This window comes from Haliotis rubra, unplaced genomic scaffold, assembly GCF_003918875.1.
Source record: "Haliotis rubra isolate DU_JTF1 unplaced genomic scaffold, ASM391887v1 Scf583, whole genome shotgun sequence".
NCBI lineage: Eukaryota > Metazoa > Mollusca > Gastropoda > Lepetellida > Haliotidae > Haliotis > Haliotis rubra.
In genome coordinates this window covers 310560-330483 of record NW_025767283.1, presented here as the reverse complement: position 1 = coordinate 330483, position 19924 = coordinate 310560, and the positions used below count along the sequence as shown (strand labels likewise).

General features: G+C 40.2%; 1 protein-coding gene across 1 annotated transcript; it reads left to right on the top strand.

Moving 5' to 3' along the window:
* The first annotated feature begins 759 nt into the window (after nucleotides 1-759).
* LOC124254801 (pregnancy-specific beta-1-glycoprotein 4-like) lies at nucleotides 760-19329 on the top strand. Its single transcript, XM_046688653.1, has 12 exons — nucleotides 760-765; nucleotides 5797-6156; nucleotides 7372-7683; nucleotides 8993-9250; nucleotides 10044-10166; nucleotides 10336-10351; nucleotides 10588-10643; nucleotides 11668-11683; nucleotides 12417-12472; nucleotides 12986-13099; nucleotides 13723-13738; nucleotides 18983-19329. Exons 2-12 carry the CDS (start codon nucleotides 5841-5843, stop codon nucleotides 19191-19193), a joined length of 1494 nt encoding a protein of 497 aa, XP_046544609.1. The 5' UTR covers nucleotides 760-765; nucleotides 5797-5840; the 3' UTR covers nucleotides 19194-19329.
* The last annotated feature ends 595 nt before the right edge of the window (nucleotides 19330-19924 follow it).

The following is a 19924-nucleotide window of genomic DNA, read 5'->3' as shown; positions in this document are numbered from 1 at the left end:
TCTTTTGAGATTTTATTTCGTGATGAAAGTTTCAAACATAATTGCAAGGCTGCTCTGTGTTCAGGGTATAAAAATGCTAAGTTCAAAAGTATGTGATATGTCAGTGATGTATGACCTCGCATGTAACGAGACAGTCCTGCATTAAGTGATACTTTGTTACGCCAGATGTGTTCTTCATATTCTTGTACGTGTCTGTTTGTAATTCGTCTCCACTGGTGTTTGGGGGGAAATGAACCACTGTATAAGTACGTATGTAAGTAGTTTATAAGGTTGTATTTGCACAAAACAGACTGAAGATCTCCACAAATAGTTGATTTTCGGGGTGTATTAGCCATGGAAGCACAGAATATGTGTTTTATGAGATTGTCACAACTAGCGTTGCATAAAGAGCCAAAGAACTGGAGTTTACTTTTATCAATGTAGCCAATCATGGTCCACAATCCTAAGTTTGCAATAGTGGATTCAGACGGAGATCTCTTATCTAGTCCCTGGACAGTGCGGGCAAAGTACCGCTGTGTGTTTTCTAGCAACCAAAGTTGCTGCCCTTTAATGTCAAACAATAGTTCACAGCCATAAAACTTGTTTTCAGAATCATTCTTTGCCATATCTTAACACTGGTAGCTGGATGTAGGTCAGTGTTATTTAGCCCCAAGCATTTAAGGGAATTAACACTCTGTCTTGCTTTCTGACAGCACTTTTCGATTCTAGATTTACATGTTAAATCAGACGTTAGAAGTATACCGCCGTAAGTAGTGGAATCTGCTGGTGCGATGTTTTCATTGCCAAGAGTGTAGTTTACAGTTTTAACTTTACGTTTACGTTTATTAAAAATGATTACTGTGCTTTTTGCAGGATTGTATGTTAAGCGCCATTTATTGGCATATGTATGTACAGTATCGAGAGCAGTTTGAAGTCCCTTTGGTGAAGTACTTACAAGTGTTGTGTCGTCAGCAAGCAATATAGTCGGAACATTCACACCATACACACTTAGGCCATTACTAGCCTGTCTTAGTGAAGAAATTAAATCATTGATAAACACTAGGAAGAACCAGGACGACATGACTCTGCCTTGGCCAACACCTTGCTTAATAGGATACCTGTCAGAGTTTTCACCCTTATATCTTACAAAAGCATAACTATTTGTATAGCTGTAGTGCAGTAGTTTCCAGATGTTTCCCTGGATACCTAGTTGATGTAACTTGTAAAATAGACCATCGTGCCATATTCTGTCAAATGCTTTTCGTTATCTAAAAGGCAGCATATACTGTAGAGTTTCTCTCAATGTAATATCTGATACTTTCAATAAGAGCAAAACGCTCATAACTGCGCCATGTTCCTTTCTAAATCCAAACTGGAGTATATCAGGGAAGTAAGGATTATTTTCAAGTAATTTAGTTTCTATTCGTTTAAGTAATAGCTTCTCAAAAGTTTTCCAAGGCATGACGTTAGAGTAATTCCCCTATAGTTTCGGGGATCGGATTTTTCCTTTTACCTTTATAGATTGGAATGACCATACCAAGTCTATAGTTAAAAGGCACATAGCGAAATTTAATTATTTTGTTAAACAGGTCACAAAGGTGTGTAATGAGACCCTGACCCCGTGGATAATGTGCTCATTTGTAATGTTATCTGGGCCTGGAGATTTGTTTTGCAGAGAGATTTGACAATCTCTCGTACCTCGTTATCTGTAAAATCCCTTTCCAGTCCTTCATCGATTAAATAGTCATCTAATACTTCAATAGATTCAACCCTCTGACATATTTCATCTTTAAATTCATCATCAAACATCTGTGAGGTGTGTGGCTGAGCTAGGTCCGAGTAATATTTACCCCACAATCTACATATACCAGCAGGTGTTGATTCATTTTCATTATCATAGTTAAGTGTGGTTATAACATCAGTTTGTGGATCTTTGTTTTCTGACAGTTTTGTAAAAGGTATTGATATCAAGTTCAGCTGCATGTTCAATTTCAGTCAAAATCCCATGCTTTTAGATCTTTTAGATTTTCGATGCAGACGTCTAAAGTTTGACTTTTCAGTTTTATATGATAATAATACATCCGAGTCGTCACCTCTGGGCTTACCACTGTTAACCCATGCTCTACGAGCAACTCTCATACGGTAGTGGGCATTATCTAAACCATCCTGTTTCCAGTATGGCTTTAGATAAGGCTTGAATGTACTTTGTGGGATACATTTACAGCTGGCCTGTATAAGGCCGTTAGTAATAATGTGACAATGGTTTTCTATAACTTGACAATGATCAGTTGTAGATTGTGTGCCTTGGTGATATACAAAACTGAGATATTTTTCTACTTCATACTCAAACATATCTAAGTTGTCCCTGTTAGCTTTGTTCCATTTTGGGACTTTAGGGTTTTGGTTAAAATCATCACGGCGTAGGACGTGTTCTGAAAGGGACATAAGACAAGGAAAGTGATCGGATACTGAATAAGGGCATGAGTCTATCACTTCACAATTTGTAACATAGCCCTGAACCCAAGATGGAACAAGAAAATAATCGATTAGGCTTTGAGAGAGGTTATCTTTGGATCGACATGTAAATCCGGGTCCTCTGGATCGTACTGCATCAACAACATGTGAAAGGTATCTATCAAGTACCATGTTATTGAGATGCTTGGCCCGTGTAGACAGGGGGTGTTTACATATATCTGCATTGAGATCACCCATGATAATAGTAGTACCAAGCTGACAGAGGTTATCATAAATGTCTAAAATCTCATTAAGTGCATCACAATAAACAGAGTGTAGTACATTTGTTGAGGGCAGTCTACATGCAATAATAAAAACATCTGTATGATGTTTACGGGACAGTTTGACTGCTATTGCATGACTTGTGAGAGTTGAGACAGCTTCCGCTTTCCAGTTACACTGCTTATTAATTAAAATGGCTAATCCACCTGAACCCCTAGAACATGAAAGATTACGAGGAACAGCTTTGTATGCCATTAGGTTAGTGTCATGAAATGCTGTTAAGTTGTCTATGTTATCTGCAGATAACCAGTGCTCCTGTAGAGCAATGACGTCAACCGGAAGTGACAAAGTTTTGGTTATATAGTCCGAACCATGTAAAACACCTCTCACATTCCATGTCAGAAAGGATAGAGCCATAAGGATATGAATACAAGTTATATACATCATGATATATTGTCTAAATAACATATCAAACATAGTCACCTTAAAAGTTGTGGTTGTCAGCTTGATCATATGAGTATCTCATCCTGCTTTTAGGAACATAGTCCTTACTTCTAATATCCGCTGGCCAGAATTCTGGATTACCTGACACAACAGCTTCATAATCATCAAAGTCAATGTTAACTTGCACTGTATAAGTATCCTGGTAGTTATAGTTCTGTCTCTTCTTCAAAAGTCGCACAAACGTTATACGAACATGCCGTTCATGAGCATAGTCAAATATTAAGTTCTTTACACATTCAAATGAATCATCAGCTTTAATGTTGTACAGCACAATCCTTTTACTACGCAGCCTTGGAACTCCTTCTAAGGTATTGTAAGATTTCGCAAGTGATTTGATAGGATAGGAAGTTGGCTTACCCTGTGTCGTACGTTCTCTATGTAGCTTGTCTTTATGTTTGTCAGAACTGACAATTTCCCATGGCTCTATTTCACACTGGTCGCGTTGGTTACTGTTCTGTGTATATGTAAAGTCATATTGATAATTCTTATCAGTAAGATCTAAGACGGTGTTGTTACCAGATGTAGTGTTCCTCGTATGCCGCACTGGTTCAACTGGTTTATGTTGCAATGTGAAGTCCTGTTGTTTGGTCCTGTCTTGCTGGGGCACAACTGGGGGACTTGGCACAACACATGGACCTGTTCTCGTCGTTTCTGTAGATTCAGAGTTGCTTTGAATTTCTTGATTTTCACAGTTAGTACTTGTAGTTCTGGTCTCTGTAGCACTTGTATGTTTAGATCTTGCGGTGATACTGTTGATTTTCGTTTCAATGATTTTCAGTTTTGCATCAACTGAGTAGTTTAGGCGAAGCATTTCACTTTCGAGGTCTTTTATATGGTCACGATAGCTTTTGTTTTCTTGAGTGATTAGCTTCAGTTCAGCTCTAAGTTCAGCACGCCTATCTTCCGAGTCCTTCAGTTTGATATTTTTATTGGTTATTAGAGCATCCTTCTCAGAGATTATTTCTTTTAGGGCCAGGACTTCATCTGTGAACTTGTTTTCTAATTCCTTAATCTTCTTTTCAACATTTTCATTTCCACGAGAGACACACTGCTTAATCTGTATTACATGGCTGAGAATAAGCGATATTGAGTCATTCTCACCGTGTGTAGTAGTGACGTCATCAGTTGTCTTGTCTATGTTGTTTCCTTCATTATCGTCATCAAATACTGATTGATTGCCTTGGTTTCTCACGCTGGCGCGACTAAGTACCTTCGACTGTAGCACATGATCCGGTATTCCACCTTCCAAATAATGATAGATATAGTACACATCTTGTGCATATTTGTTGAGAAAACTGTCTTTATCATTGCTCTTGTTCCGTCTCGATACGAGTTTACCAGCTGGAAATTCATGGCAAGTGTCTTTAGCATAGTCGTATAGACTTTCTCGTATGTGGTTTAACTCCTTGGGGTCATTTCTGTATACTTCAATCAAGCCTGTTTGAAAAGAGTCTTTGTCTTTGTTCCCAAACTTGCGCTTGATCTCCAAGTATATCTCTTTGTCCTGTGAGTCGCTGGGCTCGGTGTTATACAAGTGTTCCTCGTCGCTCATTGTTGGGTCCATTCAAGTGGTAAGCGCTAACTCAAACCGAGAGTTTATCATGGAAAACTTGAAAGTATTATATAGAGAAATACAGTTTCAGGCTGCATTTTCTCTCAAAGTCACTTTTTCAACAAAACAACTTTAGCAAGACATTCTTGTGTTGCTTACAACACAACTGTGTAATTTTCAAGAGTTTTCGCACTTTCAAATCACGACAAAACTCACATTTTCCATGAGCGATGTAAACACGACTTGCTCATCTCACTACCTACTATTGGTGACAGCCTACATTGGGCGATTACGCAGACACCAGTTGATTTGGGTGACCTTGACCTTATCTTCAAGGTCACCTTAGACAGATAGGTAAATAGAGAGAAATTGACCTTATCTTCAAGGTCACCACGACACGTTTGACCACTTTACAAACTCTTGTTAACGCGATATCTCATGAACTGTTGTACCCAATGTCTTCAATTATGTCGACAGCCTACATTGGGTGATTATGCAGACACCAGTCATTTCTTTTATGCAACCAAAAAGTAAAAAGTAGTAAATATGTTATAAATATTTCATTCTTCTTCAGCGGCGGGGGACATTGCCATATTAGTGGCAATCACTTGTTAATTTTTTATTGTCTTTCATAGTTAAGATATTAAGATATTTTAGATTTTCATACTAGTTTTACAATTATATCTGTGATATTCTAGTGTTTTTTACTGTCCTTTGCCGGCAGGTTTATGATGAATTATTCTACCAATTATAACTTGTTTTTAGTCACGATTTAGCTGAAATATTGCCGATGTGACTTAACTCGCCCACTCACCTATACGCCATGGGTTAGATACCAATTATTTATCTCATGTTCGTGAGTATAAGGTAAACCACCATAACAGGAAATGATAATGATTCCACTTTTTACATAAAAAGCTGCTGGTGTCTGGTAGATCATTTTCTGGCATTGTGGGTATGGCCATGCATCTCTGCATGTACCTTTCACTTAATCAACTGTATACTGTCCTCATGTGTAATTTCAGCTTCTCATTCCAACACTGTCGCCCGTGTCGGACAAAGCGTCAATATGTCCTGGAGTATCAACCAGTCCTTTACGGATTTTAAGATATATTCTACCACATACCATAAGGAGAAACTCAAGCCAAATGATTCCACTGTCCAGTTCATTGTGAGGGGAAATCGACTTCTGCCTGCAACTATCAACACACACACAGAGAACGGGACGAGGATTCAGCTGAGTCTCAATACATCCCTGGAAGGAAGGACGCTGGTCAGTCTCACATTCCGCAGTGTTGACGTGAAGGACGCCGGAGTATACATCTTAGGCACGCATGTCAGTGACGTGTCTCGTGAGATGCGGACTCAACTTCTTATTGTACTCCGTAAGTCTAAAGATAATTTGACCACGATTAGTTTCCCAAATAGACAATCCACATCAAAAGCTTGTTTTTGAGACACATTTATCGACATATCGCGGAACCATGCAGATTATCTGAGTTGAAAACAATCCATACCTGGAGGGGATATTTAAAAACTCTTCCGTTATGGTGTTAGAATTTTAGTTCAATGTCTTTTACACCAGGGATGGGTGGGGTTGGGGGTTTGGGTAGCCTAGTCGTAAAGCGTTCTCTCGACGCGCCGAAGGTTCGATTCACCACATGGGTACAATGTGTGAAGCCCATTTCAGGGTTCCCCCGCCGTGATATTGTGGAATATTGCTAAAAGCGGCGTAGAACCCAACTCTCTCACTCACTTTTACACGGATGTCGTTGCGGGGACTGACCTCTATAGCGAAGACCGATATCATAAAGCTTTATCCTCATCTATCTATCTATCTATCTGTCACTTACACGTAGTTATGACAACCACGTTTGGCAAACAATAACCATAAACTATTAACATCGCTTGGAGACGTGAGCTGAAATACGGTTTTATAATCGAGTTCAATATTGTATTGCATTTATGCCTGTGTGTACAATGTAAGATACAAAACCTCTCTATAAGGCCACATAAAAAATATATTCTTGTTTCTCATCACTTTTTCAAACATAAAAAAATGTTTACGTTCTATTATATTTTATGTCCAAAACAGCTTCATTTCTGTGGAAATTTACAAATTTTCTTCTATAGAAAATCGAAACGTAGAAATGTGAAAATTGATGCACATTTTGGGAGTCAAATTTATTTTCTCTAGTGTTAAAATTTGTAAATTTCTTAGGGTCGAGTCGAATTTTCGGGTCGTGCGGTAACGAGAAGCAAGAATGTTTTTATGTTTTGCCTTTGCCCCCCTCCGTACAGATGTTTATCACCAATATCACAGACGTGGTCAACAATATTTAATGCTGTCATTAATTTGAAAATGCAATATTCGTCCTCAAATATACATTAGCTTTCTTGGGGATGGGTAGAAAAAGGTCAAGGATCGCATTCAAATATTCAGACACATAAACCAATCAAAACATACACTCCGTTCAAACGACATTATGACATATGGGGACTGAAATTTACTGAATGTATAATGCATCTTAATGTATATTATTCCTTAATACATCAGAATTAGGGCAAGGTTACAAATAGTTCCATTCTTATTCTTTCAGAGAAACCATCGGAACCGAACATCAGCACGACAGTTGCAGACCCTGTGTCTGGTGATCCTGTGAACCTGGCCTGCTCCACCACCTCCCGGAGTCTTCCTCTAGACCGGTCTCTGTACCAGTACACTCTGAACACGTCATACACCTGGAGGAGAAACAACAGGAGTGTATACATAGATGACAGAGTACACGTGGCAGGACAGTTCTTGACTATAGACCACGTCACCAAGGAGGACAAGGGATTGTACACGTGTCAATCTGGAGAAGCAGGACTTCTGTCAGATTGGAGTCAGGGATACACTCTCAATGTTCTGTGTGAGTTGAGGTTGATTAATATGGAAATTATATCAACAATAACAAAGATACATTCAGTATCTTCAGCTCAACTATGTATATCCAGGAGTAAGGTCTCTCATACGATTGCTAGTGGCTGTACCCTCAAATGGGGTTGGAGTATCGTAGAATTATTGTCCTCCTGAGAGGGTATTTAAGTCCCAAAGCATTCAATGTAAATTTAATCTACTATTATTTTTAATTGTAGAATATATATTCTTTTAATTTGTGGCTTGAATATCCAAAATTGCTAATAGCTGAAGGGATGGTGTAAATCCAACTAGAGCCCATGCAGGAAGCAACTGCACTGTAAGTCCCAATGGTCCTAGTTATGGTGATCTACCCTCAGTTTTTGGCAATATATAGCCAGTTTTTATATTGTATTGTCATCTATAGTTAAACTGTTTTAGATTTAATTACTAGTTTTAAAAAATCGTCTCTGTGATAATCTAGTTATTTTACTGTCCTTCGTAGACTATTTTTTTATAATTTACTATTACTTACTATGTATACCAATTAATTGTTCTTGTAACGATATGGCTGAAATATTGCCGAGATGACGTCAAGTAATAACTCACTCACTCACTCTCATACGAGTTAAATGTTTTGTGACATGGAAAACTTGGTCCCCCCTTCAAGAATAATGGTTGGTGTCAGCGAAGTGAAAATGTTTTCTTGAACAAGTAACCCAAGAGGTGTAGAGTCTTGGATCCCTTAAATGATATCTTACTCTAGCCTGCCATCCTATTTCAATGAAATATTTTACTATCATGCGGGAAATAATGACAAACAAAAATTTAGCAAATGTTGATATGTAAACAGTTTGTCCGTAGGCTAGTGTGCAGACATTTATATACCACTCCACACATTCCATCGCGACAAGGGATGAGAAACTGCAATATTCTGAAACGCTCACGATAAAACAGTTATCAGAGTTGTTGATACCATTAGTATATAAAATACCATTAATATATTAAACCATTATAAAATAGGAGATATGACACAACCTTGTAGAGAACTAAAAAGACGAAAGGGTACACTGTGATATTTAATGGTCGGTTTACAAAGAAATGAACCATTAGTATAATATGGTTACGAACCAAATCAGAAGACTTGACCATCTAACAACACGGTCCATCAAGTCGTCCCACATGACCAGCAAGGTTGCTCGGGGCGAGTATTCTAACCTTTGGAAGACGACAACATCACAGTTACTATATATCGTATAGCTATACAATGACAAGGTATACTTTATGACAGAAAAATATATCACATTCTTGGTCCTTTTCAGATGGACCAGATACGTTGCTGTTTAGCGGTAACCAAGATGCATCAGAAGGTGACCTACTAAAAGTGAGATGTTCTGCTGACTGTAACCCTGCCTGTACTGTAACCTGGTGGGACATCTCCAGACAGATGGTGATTACAGGACAGGGGGAGGCTGTGTTGTCTATACCAGCTGTAGATGTATCTGTGTCTGGACTGTACACGTGTCACGTCAACAACACACATGGGAGTGCATCACGGAACCTGACGCTGGATATTCAACGTAAGTGTGTGAGTGAGTTTAGTTTTACGCCAAACTCAGCAATATTCCAGCTATATGGCGGCGGTCTGTAAATAATCGAGTCTGGGCCAGACAATCCAGTAATCAACAACATTAACATCGATCTACGCAATTGGGATACGATGACATGTGTCAACCAAGTTGGCGAGCCTGACCATCTGATCCCGTTAGTCGCCTTTTACGACAAGCATGGGTTACTGAACATCAATTCTAAACCGGGTCTTCACGGTTCGAATATTCAACGTAATTGTATTGTAAGAATGCTACATAGCCTGGAAACATCAAACTACACACAATGTATCACTCTAGGTGCCCTGGCAATACAAGCAACTTTAGAAGTCTCAAGATTTCTGATTGAGAGTTCGTAAAAAGCTTTCTTGCGGATGTCAACCATTCCTTTAATAACGGATTTGCAATGTAGATGATTTTATAATGCACGACCATGAATGGAATAGTGTTCTATTTCTTTACTGGTATTGTTGGTAGCAATCCATACGTATCCATTCAAAGTCCTCATACATATCCTGACGACATAAGGCAAAAAAGACTTTAAATAAGATGCCAGGGATGCCATACAATTTCCAATTTCCTAAAACTGAACTTACCCACGAAGACACCTGCTGAAAAAAAGCTGAGCGAAAGCTTTAACCACTAAGCTACCGCTCCTTTAAACGAGGTCTTTGGGATGTGGTAGTGGGACCCGCACTAAACCATAGCTCATTGCAATCCAAAAGCCAACGTGCCAATGTTCCTTTTGAGTTCATCTTTTTTCTAGATGGTTTAGAACCTAGACCCCCCATCGTCGTTGTCGCTGTCCCTGTAGCCGTTGTCCCCTCTGTCCTGATCATCATCATCACTGCTGTTGCTGTGATATGTGTTTGTAAAAGAGTGAAGAAAGGTATTGTTAAAACGAATATTATATATGTTATAATTTATACTGTAGTTCATTTCAGTTCAATTCTTTTCAAAATTTGATGGTAATATTTTATGGCTAATATTGTTGTTTCGATGTTGATAGTGTCGTAGATTTACATTTGCTGCATAATTGGGTTTCGTTTACCTTTCAGAAGATCGTCAGCACAGGTACGAACACTGGTGGTATATGAAGCTTGTGTAAAGCCCATTGCTGTTTTACCATTGCTGGAATATTGCTCAAAGCGGCCTAAAACCATACTGAACATACTGACTGTTCCTACAATGGTTTGTAGTATGGCATCTGTATCTGCAGTAGGTAAAGCGGTGATTCATCAATTAAGTGGTTTAGATATTACAGTTAAAATAAATTAATCAGCTGTTATTGAACGTTATCTACGTTTCAGATCTGGTGCACGAAATATGGAGGACAATGACAGTCATATTCAGCTTCAAACCCGTCGTAAGTGTATGAGGCAACTGGAAATACATGAAAACTAAAACGTTTCAGTTTCTGTATACGAGATTAGTACAGCATCCCGTTGTCCGCGTGACTACCGGCTGATATCCGTGCATCGTAAAAACTGTTCTTTCTCTTTATGTTGAACTGAAATATTTCCTGGTTTCACAACGGTTGGTGGGTTTGTTTGTTATATGTTGGCGGTCTGTAAGTAATAAAGTCTGGATCAGACAAACCAGTGATCAACAGCATGAGCATCGATCTACGTAACTGGGATACGACGACATTTGTGTCTAACACGTGTCAACCAAGTCAGCGAGCAAGACCACCGGATCCTCTTAGTCGCCTTTTACGACAAGCATGAGTTGCCATTCTTACCCCATTCTTCATGGTTCGGTTTCACAGCGGAATCAGCAGCATGTGTTCTGGTCCAAACGGAAAACAGTATACAAACCATGCCTTTAACTGTCAGTTGATATCACGACAATACCATGCATGTAATGTGAGGAATTAGAAAGGAGCCATGTGAACTCCTTGGTGCAGGTCCATACACCTCTCACTTGACTGGGCCTGTGTAGATCCGGGTTAGAATTGATCTTCAATAACCCATGCTTGTCGTAAGAGGCGACTAACGGGATCGGTTGGTCAGGCTTGCTGACTTGTTGGACACATGTCATCGTATCCCAGTTGCGTAGAACGATGTACATGCTGTTGATCACTGCATTATCTGGTCCAGAATCGATTATTTACAGACCGCCGTCATATAGCAGGAATATAGCTGGAGTCCGGCGTTAAACAGCCAACAAAACAAACCACACTCGAATGATTTACTTCCCGAACAGAATATATGAATTTTTCTCTGCCCTTTCTGCAAACATGACTGATGGTCTTCGTATTTCATGCTGTAAATATGACAACTCACGAAATAGAAAGCAGGATGAAACATTCATAGTCTGTTCAGTTTCAACATTTACTCGTTATTCTCATACGTTTCTTTGTCTGTGTTTTCTTGTCTATTCTATTTCAGAAAGACATTCTGCTGGGTAATTATCGTTTCATATCATTGGCATGTAATATATTTATCGCGAATAATTGTAGTTCGATTTAGAATTCGTACCAATGATAACTGTAACGTTTCACTGTCAGTGCATTTCCTCATCAGTGGAAGATCAGGATGAAATTCGGGAATGTTTTCATGTACATTTTAAGAAATAGCAAGTACAAACAGAACCTTCTTAAGTGTATTATAATATAGCTTATTGTTTAATTTGGAAAATACTCCATTCGTAACTACTCGTTCCTTTCCGTAACCTGAAAGAAGACTCGTACCTCTCTCGTAGCCATTTTGCTGAACTTGACTCTGTCTGAGCGCAACAGCGCAGAGAGAAATAAATAGTCAAGGTTGTGTTTAACATGCTTAAATACTTTATAATGTTAATATATCCTGGCTATTAAAATTTAGGAAACTTAGGAGGACTATGCAATAATTAAAATCTACTTGAAGTGTCTGTGAAAAAATTATGCAAACCAAAATGAAAATGATTTCAGCTAACTAGTTTGACCCAATTTCTTCTCTACATACGCGTATCCTGATTGGCAGAGGGAATATTTCTCCCGGACATGGCTACGAGAGGTTACGGAAAGGGACGAGTTATTACGAATGGCAGATACTCCAGATATAGCCATAGTTTAACATCCATTACGTACATCACGATACAGGAAATGTTTCTCCACCAATAACCTGAACTAAAATTAATTCCAAAGTCTGAATTTCAGCGTGGTGCTTAATATCCGTGAGGTGGAAACATATGGGAGGTATGAGGAAATAGACGGTGAGTTACCATGTGGCAATAAGGAAATGAAAACCAAACACTACATAATTGTAATATGGTCATTGCGTATAAATAATAAATTAACTTTCGAGCTGGTCAAAAAAGCCTTTAAATCTATACTGACTTCAAACCTACGACACTGAAGCTCGTCTTGCACCCTTCAAGAACTCATAAACTAAATGTTCTCACAATAGCAAAACGTACTTGTACATGTACAGATGCATTTTTCATTGTTAATAACCCACATAAGATCCGGATTATAAGTGGTCTTTAGTAACCAATGCTTGTCGTAAGAGGCAATTAAGGGTTTTGGTGGTGAGGCTTGCTGACTTGGCTGACACATGTCATTGTATCCCAATTGAGTAGATAGATGTTCATGCTGTTGATCACCGGATTGTCTGGTCCAGACTTGATTATTTACAGGTCACCTATATATAGCTGGAATATTGCTGAGTGCGGCGTTAAACAGCAACCAACTTATCATCTTCATTAACAGAGTATATTTGTCTCCAGTACCACTTGCCAACGTCGACATCGTCCCTGTTGTTGCAGCTTACTCCATCATCCTCACTGCTGTCTCAGTTGTAGTTGCAGCAGTTGCCGTCCTTGTCTGCAAGGATGCACGACGTATGTACTGATATATTCCTCATTGAAGTTGTACTTATAAAACCTGACTGTGTGGCAACTGATGTTCCATATGTAGTCAGATGAACAACAACGGAAAACATAATGAACGTGCACTCACAAATATGAACAAGGAAGCTTGCGGTTAAGTGTCCCCGTCAGACTGGTCTAGTGATGATGATTTTGAAATTTTACGTGCGGTTCCCGACATGATACGTATTTCACGCACGAGAGTGAACAAAATAACTTAGGTTGAGTGAGTGTAGTTTTACGCCGCTTTTAGGAATATTCCAGCTTCAGCAGAAATGGACTTCGACGTGACGAGTGAACGCTTTAACTACTTGCTAACCCCACCGCCTACAAATAACTTAGACCATTTAAATAGTTGATGAGTTTCACCAAACAGTTAATCTATCAGCAGTGGTATGCCACAAATATCGGTGAAATCAAACTGCATTGGTGTTGTGAAAATTCATTGCTTGTAACACGACATGTAGCGTTACCATTACCTTAAACAATTATGCCACGACAAATTATAGTTTTGTTTTAGAAATATCACATTTATATATATATTTTGATATATCTCTTGAGTTGATAGTTTGCTAATTGATAATGTTTAATTACAGATGGTCATAACGTTAGGTATGTATAAAATTGTTATAATGAAAACCATTTCAATAACTTTCTTTAAAACATAATTTATTCAAAAGACGTAATTGTTTCACGATATGCCACAGTGCATCGAAATCCCGCGTTTCCAGCATCCAGCAAACGGTGATTTCCCATTTTTGGCAGTCTGTTGTGCACTGGACCATGCAGGTGTTGTATCTCACTGCCAAAATTGGGACAACTGGTGAGACCAATTAAGATCAATTAGGCCTCGTAATGAGAAGGCGTTTCAAAGTCATTAAGCAGGTATGGCAGCGATATATGACTGTGTGGGGCGCTTCCTTTACCTTTCATGCTACAAAACACTGACATCCTGCTGTCTGTAGCGTAGTGTTTGATTGTCGCGCGACAAACATCCCACGAGGAAGGCCGGACCACTGATCCTTGCCGTCATCGCCGCGGTGTTCTCCTAGCCCTTGCAACACAATACAACAAATAACATAACACATTTGATGGCTATGCTGTGCACCACCGCGGTTTATTGCGTGAAAGAAGAGTATATATATTTACAAGTATGTACAAGCCTCAACGGAAGCAGGCGACAAGTCTCTCAGAGACACTGACAAACCAATATAACTGGCAACGAGCCCAGCAGACGGCGACAAGCCTCTCAGTCGGCACCAAACATGGCCGACAGCGACAAGCCTCTCAAAATGGCAACACGCCTCTCAAGTGGCGCCAAGCCTCTATCGGCGCGAAGCATGGCCAACGGCGACAAGCCTCTCAAAATGGCAACAAACCTCTCAAGTGGCGACAAGCCTCTATCGGCTCCAAGCATAGCCAACGGCGACAAGCCTCTCAAAAGGCGACGAGCCTCTCCTGTAGCAACGAGCATGCAGACAGCGAGGAGCTGCTCTCATGGCACCGAGCCATACAATGACCTGAAACATTTAGAATAGGTTAAAGTACAATATCAAAACTTTTCAGAAGTATCCATGACGCAATGTATACTTGGTCCACAACAAGCGAGAATGACAATTCAAATATCATACGCCTTATATACTCTCATTAGGCGCCACCTACGACTGAATTACACCCCTTTGTTGTATTCCCCTACGCTAGGAGAAAGTAATTTCTATCTCATTCGTCCCTCAAACGATAAAAATATCATTTCTCCTAGCCCTTGCAACACAATACAACAAATAACATAACACACATTGGATGGCTATGCTGTGCACCACCGCGAGACTCAAAGAACGGGCAAACTAGAGGCCAAGTGACTGCGACACTTGCAAACAGAATCTTTGACATAACCGTCTTTAGCGCTCTCGCTTTTCCATCTGCCATGCCTCTTAAACATCCTGTCCGGGATGGCACTGTTAGCAGCCGCAGAGGCACCACCTGCACGCAAACTGTGTAAGCCGTACTGTCTAATATCAGAAACGAAAGGAGAAAACGTTTCAATAAACAACTCTCTCAAACGAGGATAAGTCATGGCTCTATTTTCTTTTCTAAGGACAAACCTATCATGGCACTTGGAAATGTTCCTATACAAGTACTCTTGTGATTCTTCGGGAAACTGCGTTAACGCCAGATACTTCTCCAACCACATGACTGGACACATCTTGGAACTTGTCCTGCTGATCAATAACCATGCCCCGTCTCTATACATATCAGTCTTTGATTTCTCAATGAAAACCATCATATAAGCTTTATAAATCAAAATGTCAGTGCGTCTCAAACAGAGCAACTCTGCAGATCTCAGGAACCCAGCATAGGCAAGCAGGCACATTGACACAATGCGGACATCTTTCAAACATCCTGTATCCGAATAAAAATCAACCAAACTTTCTAATATATCGATAGATATAGGCTCTTTTTTACACACTGGTTTAGCCAACTTTCGCTTAGCAGCCTCCAACACATTTCTCACCAGAAGATTATCAGTAGGACTGGGCAAGCCTATAATACTATGAGCATGACGAATGCTATAAAAAGCCGCATGAACGGGCGAAAAAGAATGGCTTAGTTGCATCACAGAAACTAGGTAAATGGCACAATGTAAAGGTTTTATAGGAAAATGTACAGGCATACCATTACTTCTCGTCCACTTGAAAGGCTATGAATGTCATCAGCGTACGCAATCTCAAAGACATCTGCAAAGAGAATAAGTTAATCAGTATTTCATATTGATTGCCAACATGTCAAAGGTTAAGTCTCTGTCACCAAACATACCCCCTGGAATCCGGCTGGGTACATAAGCTTCCTTGTCTCTGGGTAAATACACGAAATCAAGCACCTCAGGTATGAAAGTTCCTTTCGGACACAACAATGGCCAGTAACTGGCAGAGTACCACGCTGGCACAATCAAAGTACCTTTAGCTTTGCAAACCTTCATATGAGCCAGAACTCTACAAACAAGATACACAGGCGGAACAATCCAGTTGTTTGTATCACCCCAATGCTCAGTAAACGCATCTATTGCAACACATCCTTGATCCCAGAATCTTGAACAGAAAGTTGACACTTTTGCGTTGTAATGAGAAGCAAATCTGTCGACATCATATCTTCCCCACATCTTTTCCAGATTTCTAAAAATATATTGCGAAATTCCCCAATCATCATGATCAATTGCCTTGCTCAAAAAGTCAGCTTTATCATTAAGTGAGCTAGGGACCCATTGCATTTCCAAATGCACAGAATGAGATAAACACACATCGTATATAGATCTGGCAATAGCCTGCAAATCTGGTTTCATGCTACCTTTACACACTATGGATTCAACGTTCGTATTGTCAGTGAACCACTTTACTCGCTGCGAGGCTAACTCCCCAGCCAAGCTTTGAAGAACCACCTTCACCGCCATCAGCTCTCTCCATGTTGAACTCTTATTCGCGTCTTCTGTAGACCAGTGTCCATATATCTCACTCTGGCCAAGCTGAACACAATATCCGCCATACCCATTAGAACTAGCATCACTGTATACTACTTTAGTGACCACACGTTGTTCTACTAGCATACAGTCCTTGTGATTATGCAGATTGTTCTTCCCAAATATCAGTTGATCTATACTCTCAGGAGATAGTGAAATCAAATCACTCCAGGAAATAACTTCAAGAGTCTGAATACTCAATGATCTTGTCATCAACTGGCAAACGGAACCCGCTACAATCTTCATGGAAATAATCTTGGCCAACAACTGAAGCAACAGATCGAACCGAACTTTACCTGGATGATCTAACAGATATCGGACAGACGACAGTAGCTTGTCCAGCCTCCGTGTAGGAATGGACAACATCATAACTCTGGTATCAATGACAAGACCCATCCACTCGACAACTTGACTTGGCTCCCATAACGACTTCTCAACCTTCGGTACAAAACCGGATTTAATCAGGTCACTCTTGATAGCTAGCCCAATGCTTCTTGCACTATTCAAACTATCACCAGACATTATCCCATCATCTAGAAATGTCACACATCTGTACGACTGAGATCGCCAGTACTTTACCAATTGACGTAATTTTAGTAAACACGTAAGGCGCAGTTGTCAACCCAAAAGGCATAACTACAAACTTGTAAAATGTTCTGTCCCCACCAATACTCCAAGAAAATCCTAAAAAATCAGTATGAGGGTCGAAAATATGTACATGGTGATAGGCAGAATGTATGTCAAATTTCACCAACCAGTCATTTCTGTTTATGTACATAAGAGCTGTTCTCCAGTCTTCATACTTCACAGAGCATTTCCAAACATGTCTGTTTAATAATGATAGATCTAAAATCAGTCTCTTCTTGCCAGACGACCGAGTAGCAACAGATAAAGGACTAACGACAGTAGGTTTCTTGTCACAAACAACGACCAAACCCTTCTTGACTAAATCATGAATAGCACTTTCTACAAAGTCACCATTGCACAGCGCTGACCTGTTATTTCGTCTGTCCATTATCTGGGGATGAATAAAAGGATTCTGTAGCCATTATCAATGATGTCAATAACAAAAATCACTTGCATTGATAAACTTCCAAAATGAAATATTTTCTTTCAATCTGCCTTTTACCATTATTTCCGCCTGTCCTTGTTCATACTCGTAATAATCTGTAGTTAATCTCAGATTGTCTGATGGAACCTTGAGAGATTGACAAAAACTGTGATACTTAACTTTCGTATCAGTAGAACCACTCTGATCAGGCTGAACTCTGTCTGTCCGACGTGGCATGTTTGCTGACGTAGAGGGGACAATTCCTACGCCAGTGTGAGAAGTCACCGCAGTGAAAGCATGCTCCAGACCTTTGACCTCCCCGGCCACGAAAAAGCGGAGTCCTAGTAGACAAAGGATCAGCGGGCGTCGCACTCCCACCGGTCTGCACGGACTGGGTACTGGAGGTAGGTCGTGATATCGGCCTATACGGGTGTCCACGTGAAGATCGCAGATTCTTGGCCTTGATCTTCTTGATAGCCTTGTTTTCTGCTCGCGTAATACGCCTGTCATCATCAGAGTTCTCAGCCAACTCACATGACACGTAGTGACGTACCGTCTCCCAACCAGCTTCGGAAGAATCAGCTATTCTTATCAACTTATTACGATTCTCTATCCTGGATACCTCGCTCTGCACAACTTCTTTAATGTAGTCTAACTTTCCATACTCAAGACCAAATTCAATCTGACGAAAGGCCTCAAGTGTCTCTGTGTTAAAATTGTACTGGATTTTGCGTTCCAAATCCAACTGAGAAGAGTCCATGCGCTTTAAAATGGCGTCGAGTTTGTCGTTAATGGGATTGTTTACATTAATTAATGCGCCTTCCCTTTGGCGCAACACAAAAGAACTTTAAATGATGTTTGTAACATTCTTGTTCTTCCAAACACGGAATATCAATGATAAATATCGGACTTTATTCTGTATGTTTTTTATTTGTTTAAGTTTGAACGAGGAACTACTTTGTGCTGCTGATAACTGTAGTGATAGAGAATACGAATCAGCTGACGACTTTTGTAAAGGGGGCAATTGTGGCATGAAAATATAATAAATATGATATAAATATGATAAATAGACTACTTCATGCTGTTAATGTGATAAAGAGACGATTTCAGGATGTTTGTCAAACCTGAAGTGAAGATATGGCTTTCTGACTTCACTCGATGAGGTATCCATCGTATTTGACAAAATGCATGAAACACATTGTAGTCACTATTTGTCATCCTGAGCAACATTGTAATGCATATGGAATTCGGTAAATGTGTTATGTAACCATTTATATCATGCTTGTTTTCTCAGCAAATGCGGTACATACCTAACTGTGGTAGGAGATAGACTATCAAGTGACGCAAATGATCATGAGTCTCCTTATGCGGCCATCAACAGCGAAGATATGTTGTCCCTGCACGATTATGAGAGGCTTCTAAGGGAACAGTTCCAAATCTACACGTCTCTCCACCCTTCAGCCTCCTCTACACAGGACCCTAGCACCAGATGCAGCCTTATGTGACGGAACAGTTCCACATCTTCACAAATATCAATCCTTCAGCCTCCTCTTCTCAGGACCCTAGCGCCAGATGCAGCCTTATGTGAGTGAACAGTTCCAAATCTACACGTCTCTCCATCCTTTAGCCTCCTCTACACAGGACCCTTGCACCAGATGGACCCTTGCACCAGATGGACCCTTATGTGAGGGAACAGTTCCACATCTTCACAAATACCAATCCTTCAGCCTCCTCTACACAGGACCCTAGCACCAGATGCAGCCTTATGTGATGGAACAGTTCCACATCTACACGTCACTCCATCTTTAGCCCCTCGATCGCCTCCGTGGTGTAGTGGTTAGAGCGTCCGCCCGGAGAGCGGAAGGTCGCGGGTTCGATCCCCGACCGCGTCATACCAAAAGATGTTAAAATATGGTACTTGTTGGTCCCTGCCTGGCGCTCGTCATTAATGGGTACAACAAGGACTGGTCGGCTCGGAGTCAGTATAATGTGTCTGAGTGGGGTATTCATGCTTCACTGCGCATGGTATCTCAGTGGGCTAGCACTATAAAACCAACTTCAGTCTGGGCTAGTACAAGCAGCCGCATTACACAAACACACGCATGCACGCCGTCATATGAGCTTAAATATTCTCAAGCACGACGTTAAACCCAATTTCACCTCACCTCACCTTTAGCCCCTCCTTTAGAGAACCACAGTACAAAGTCAACCTTTATGTGAGAGAACATATCTAAAC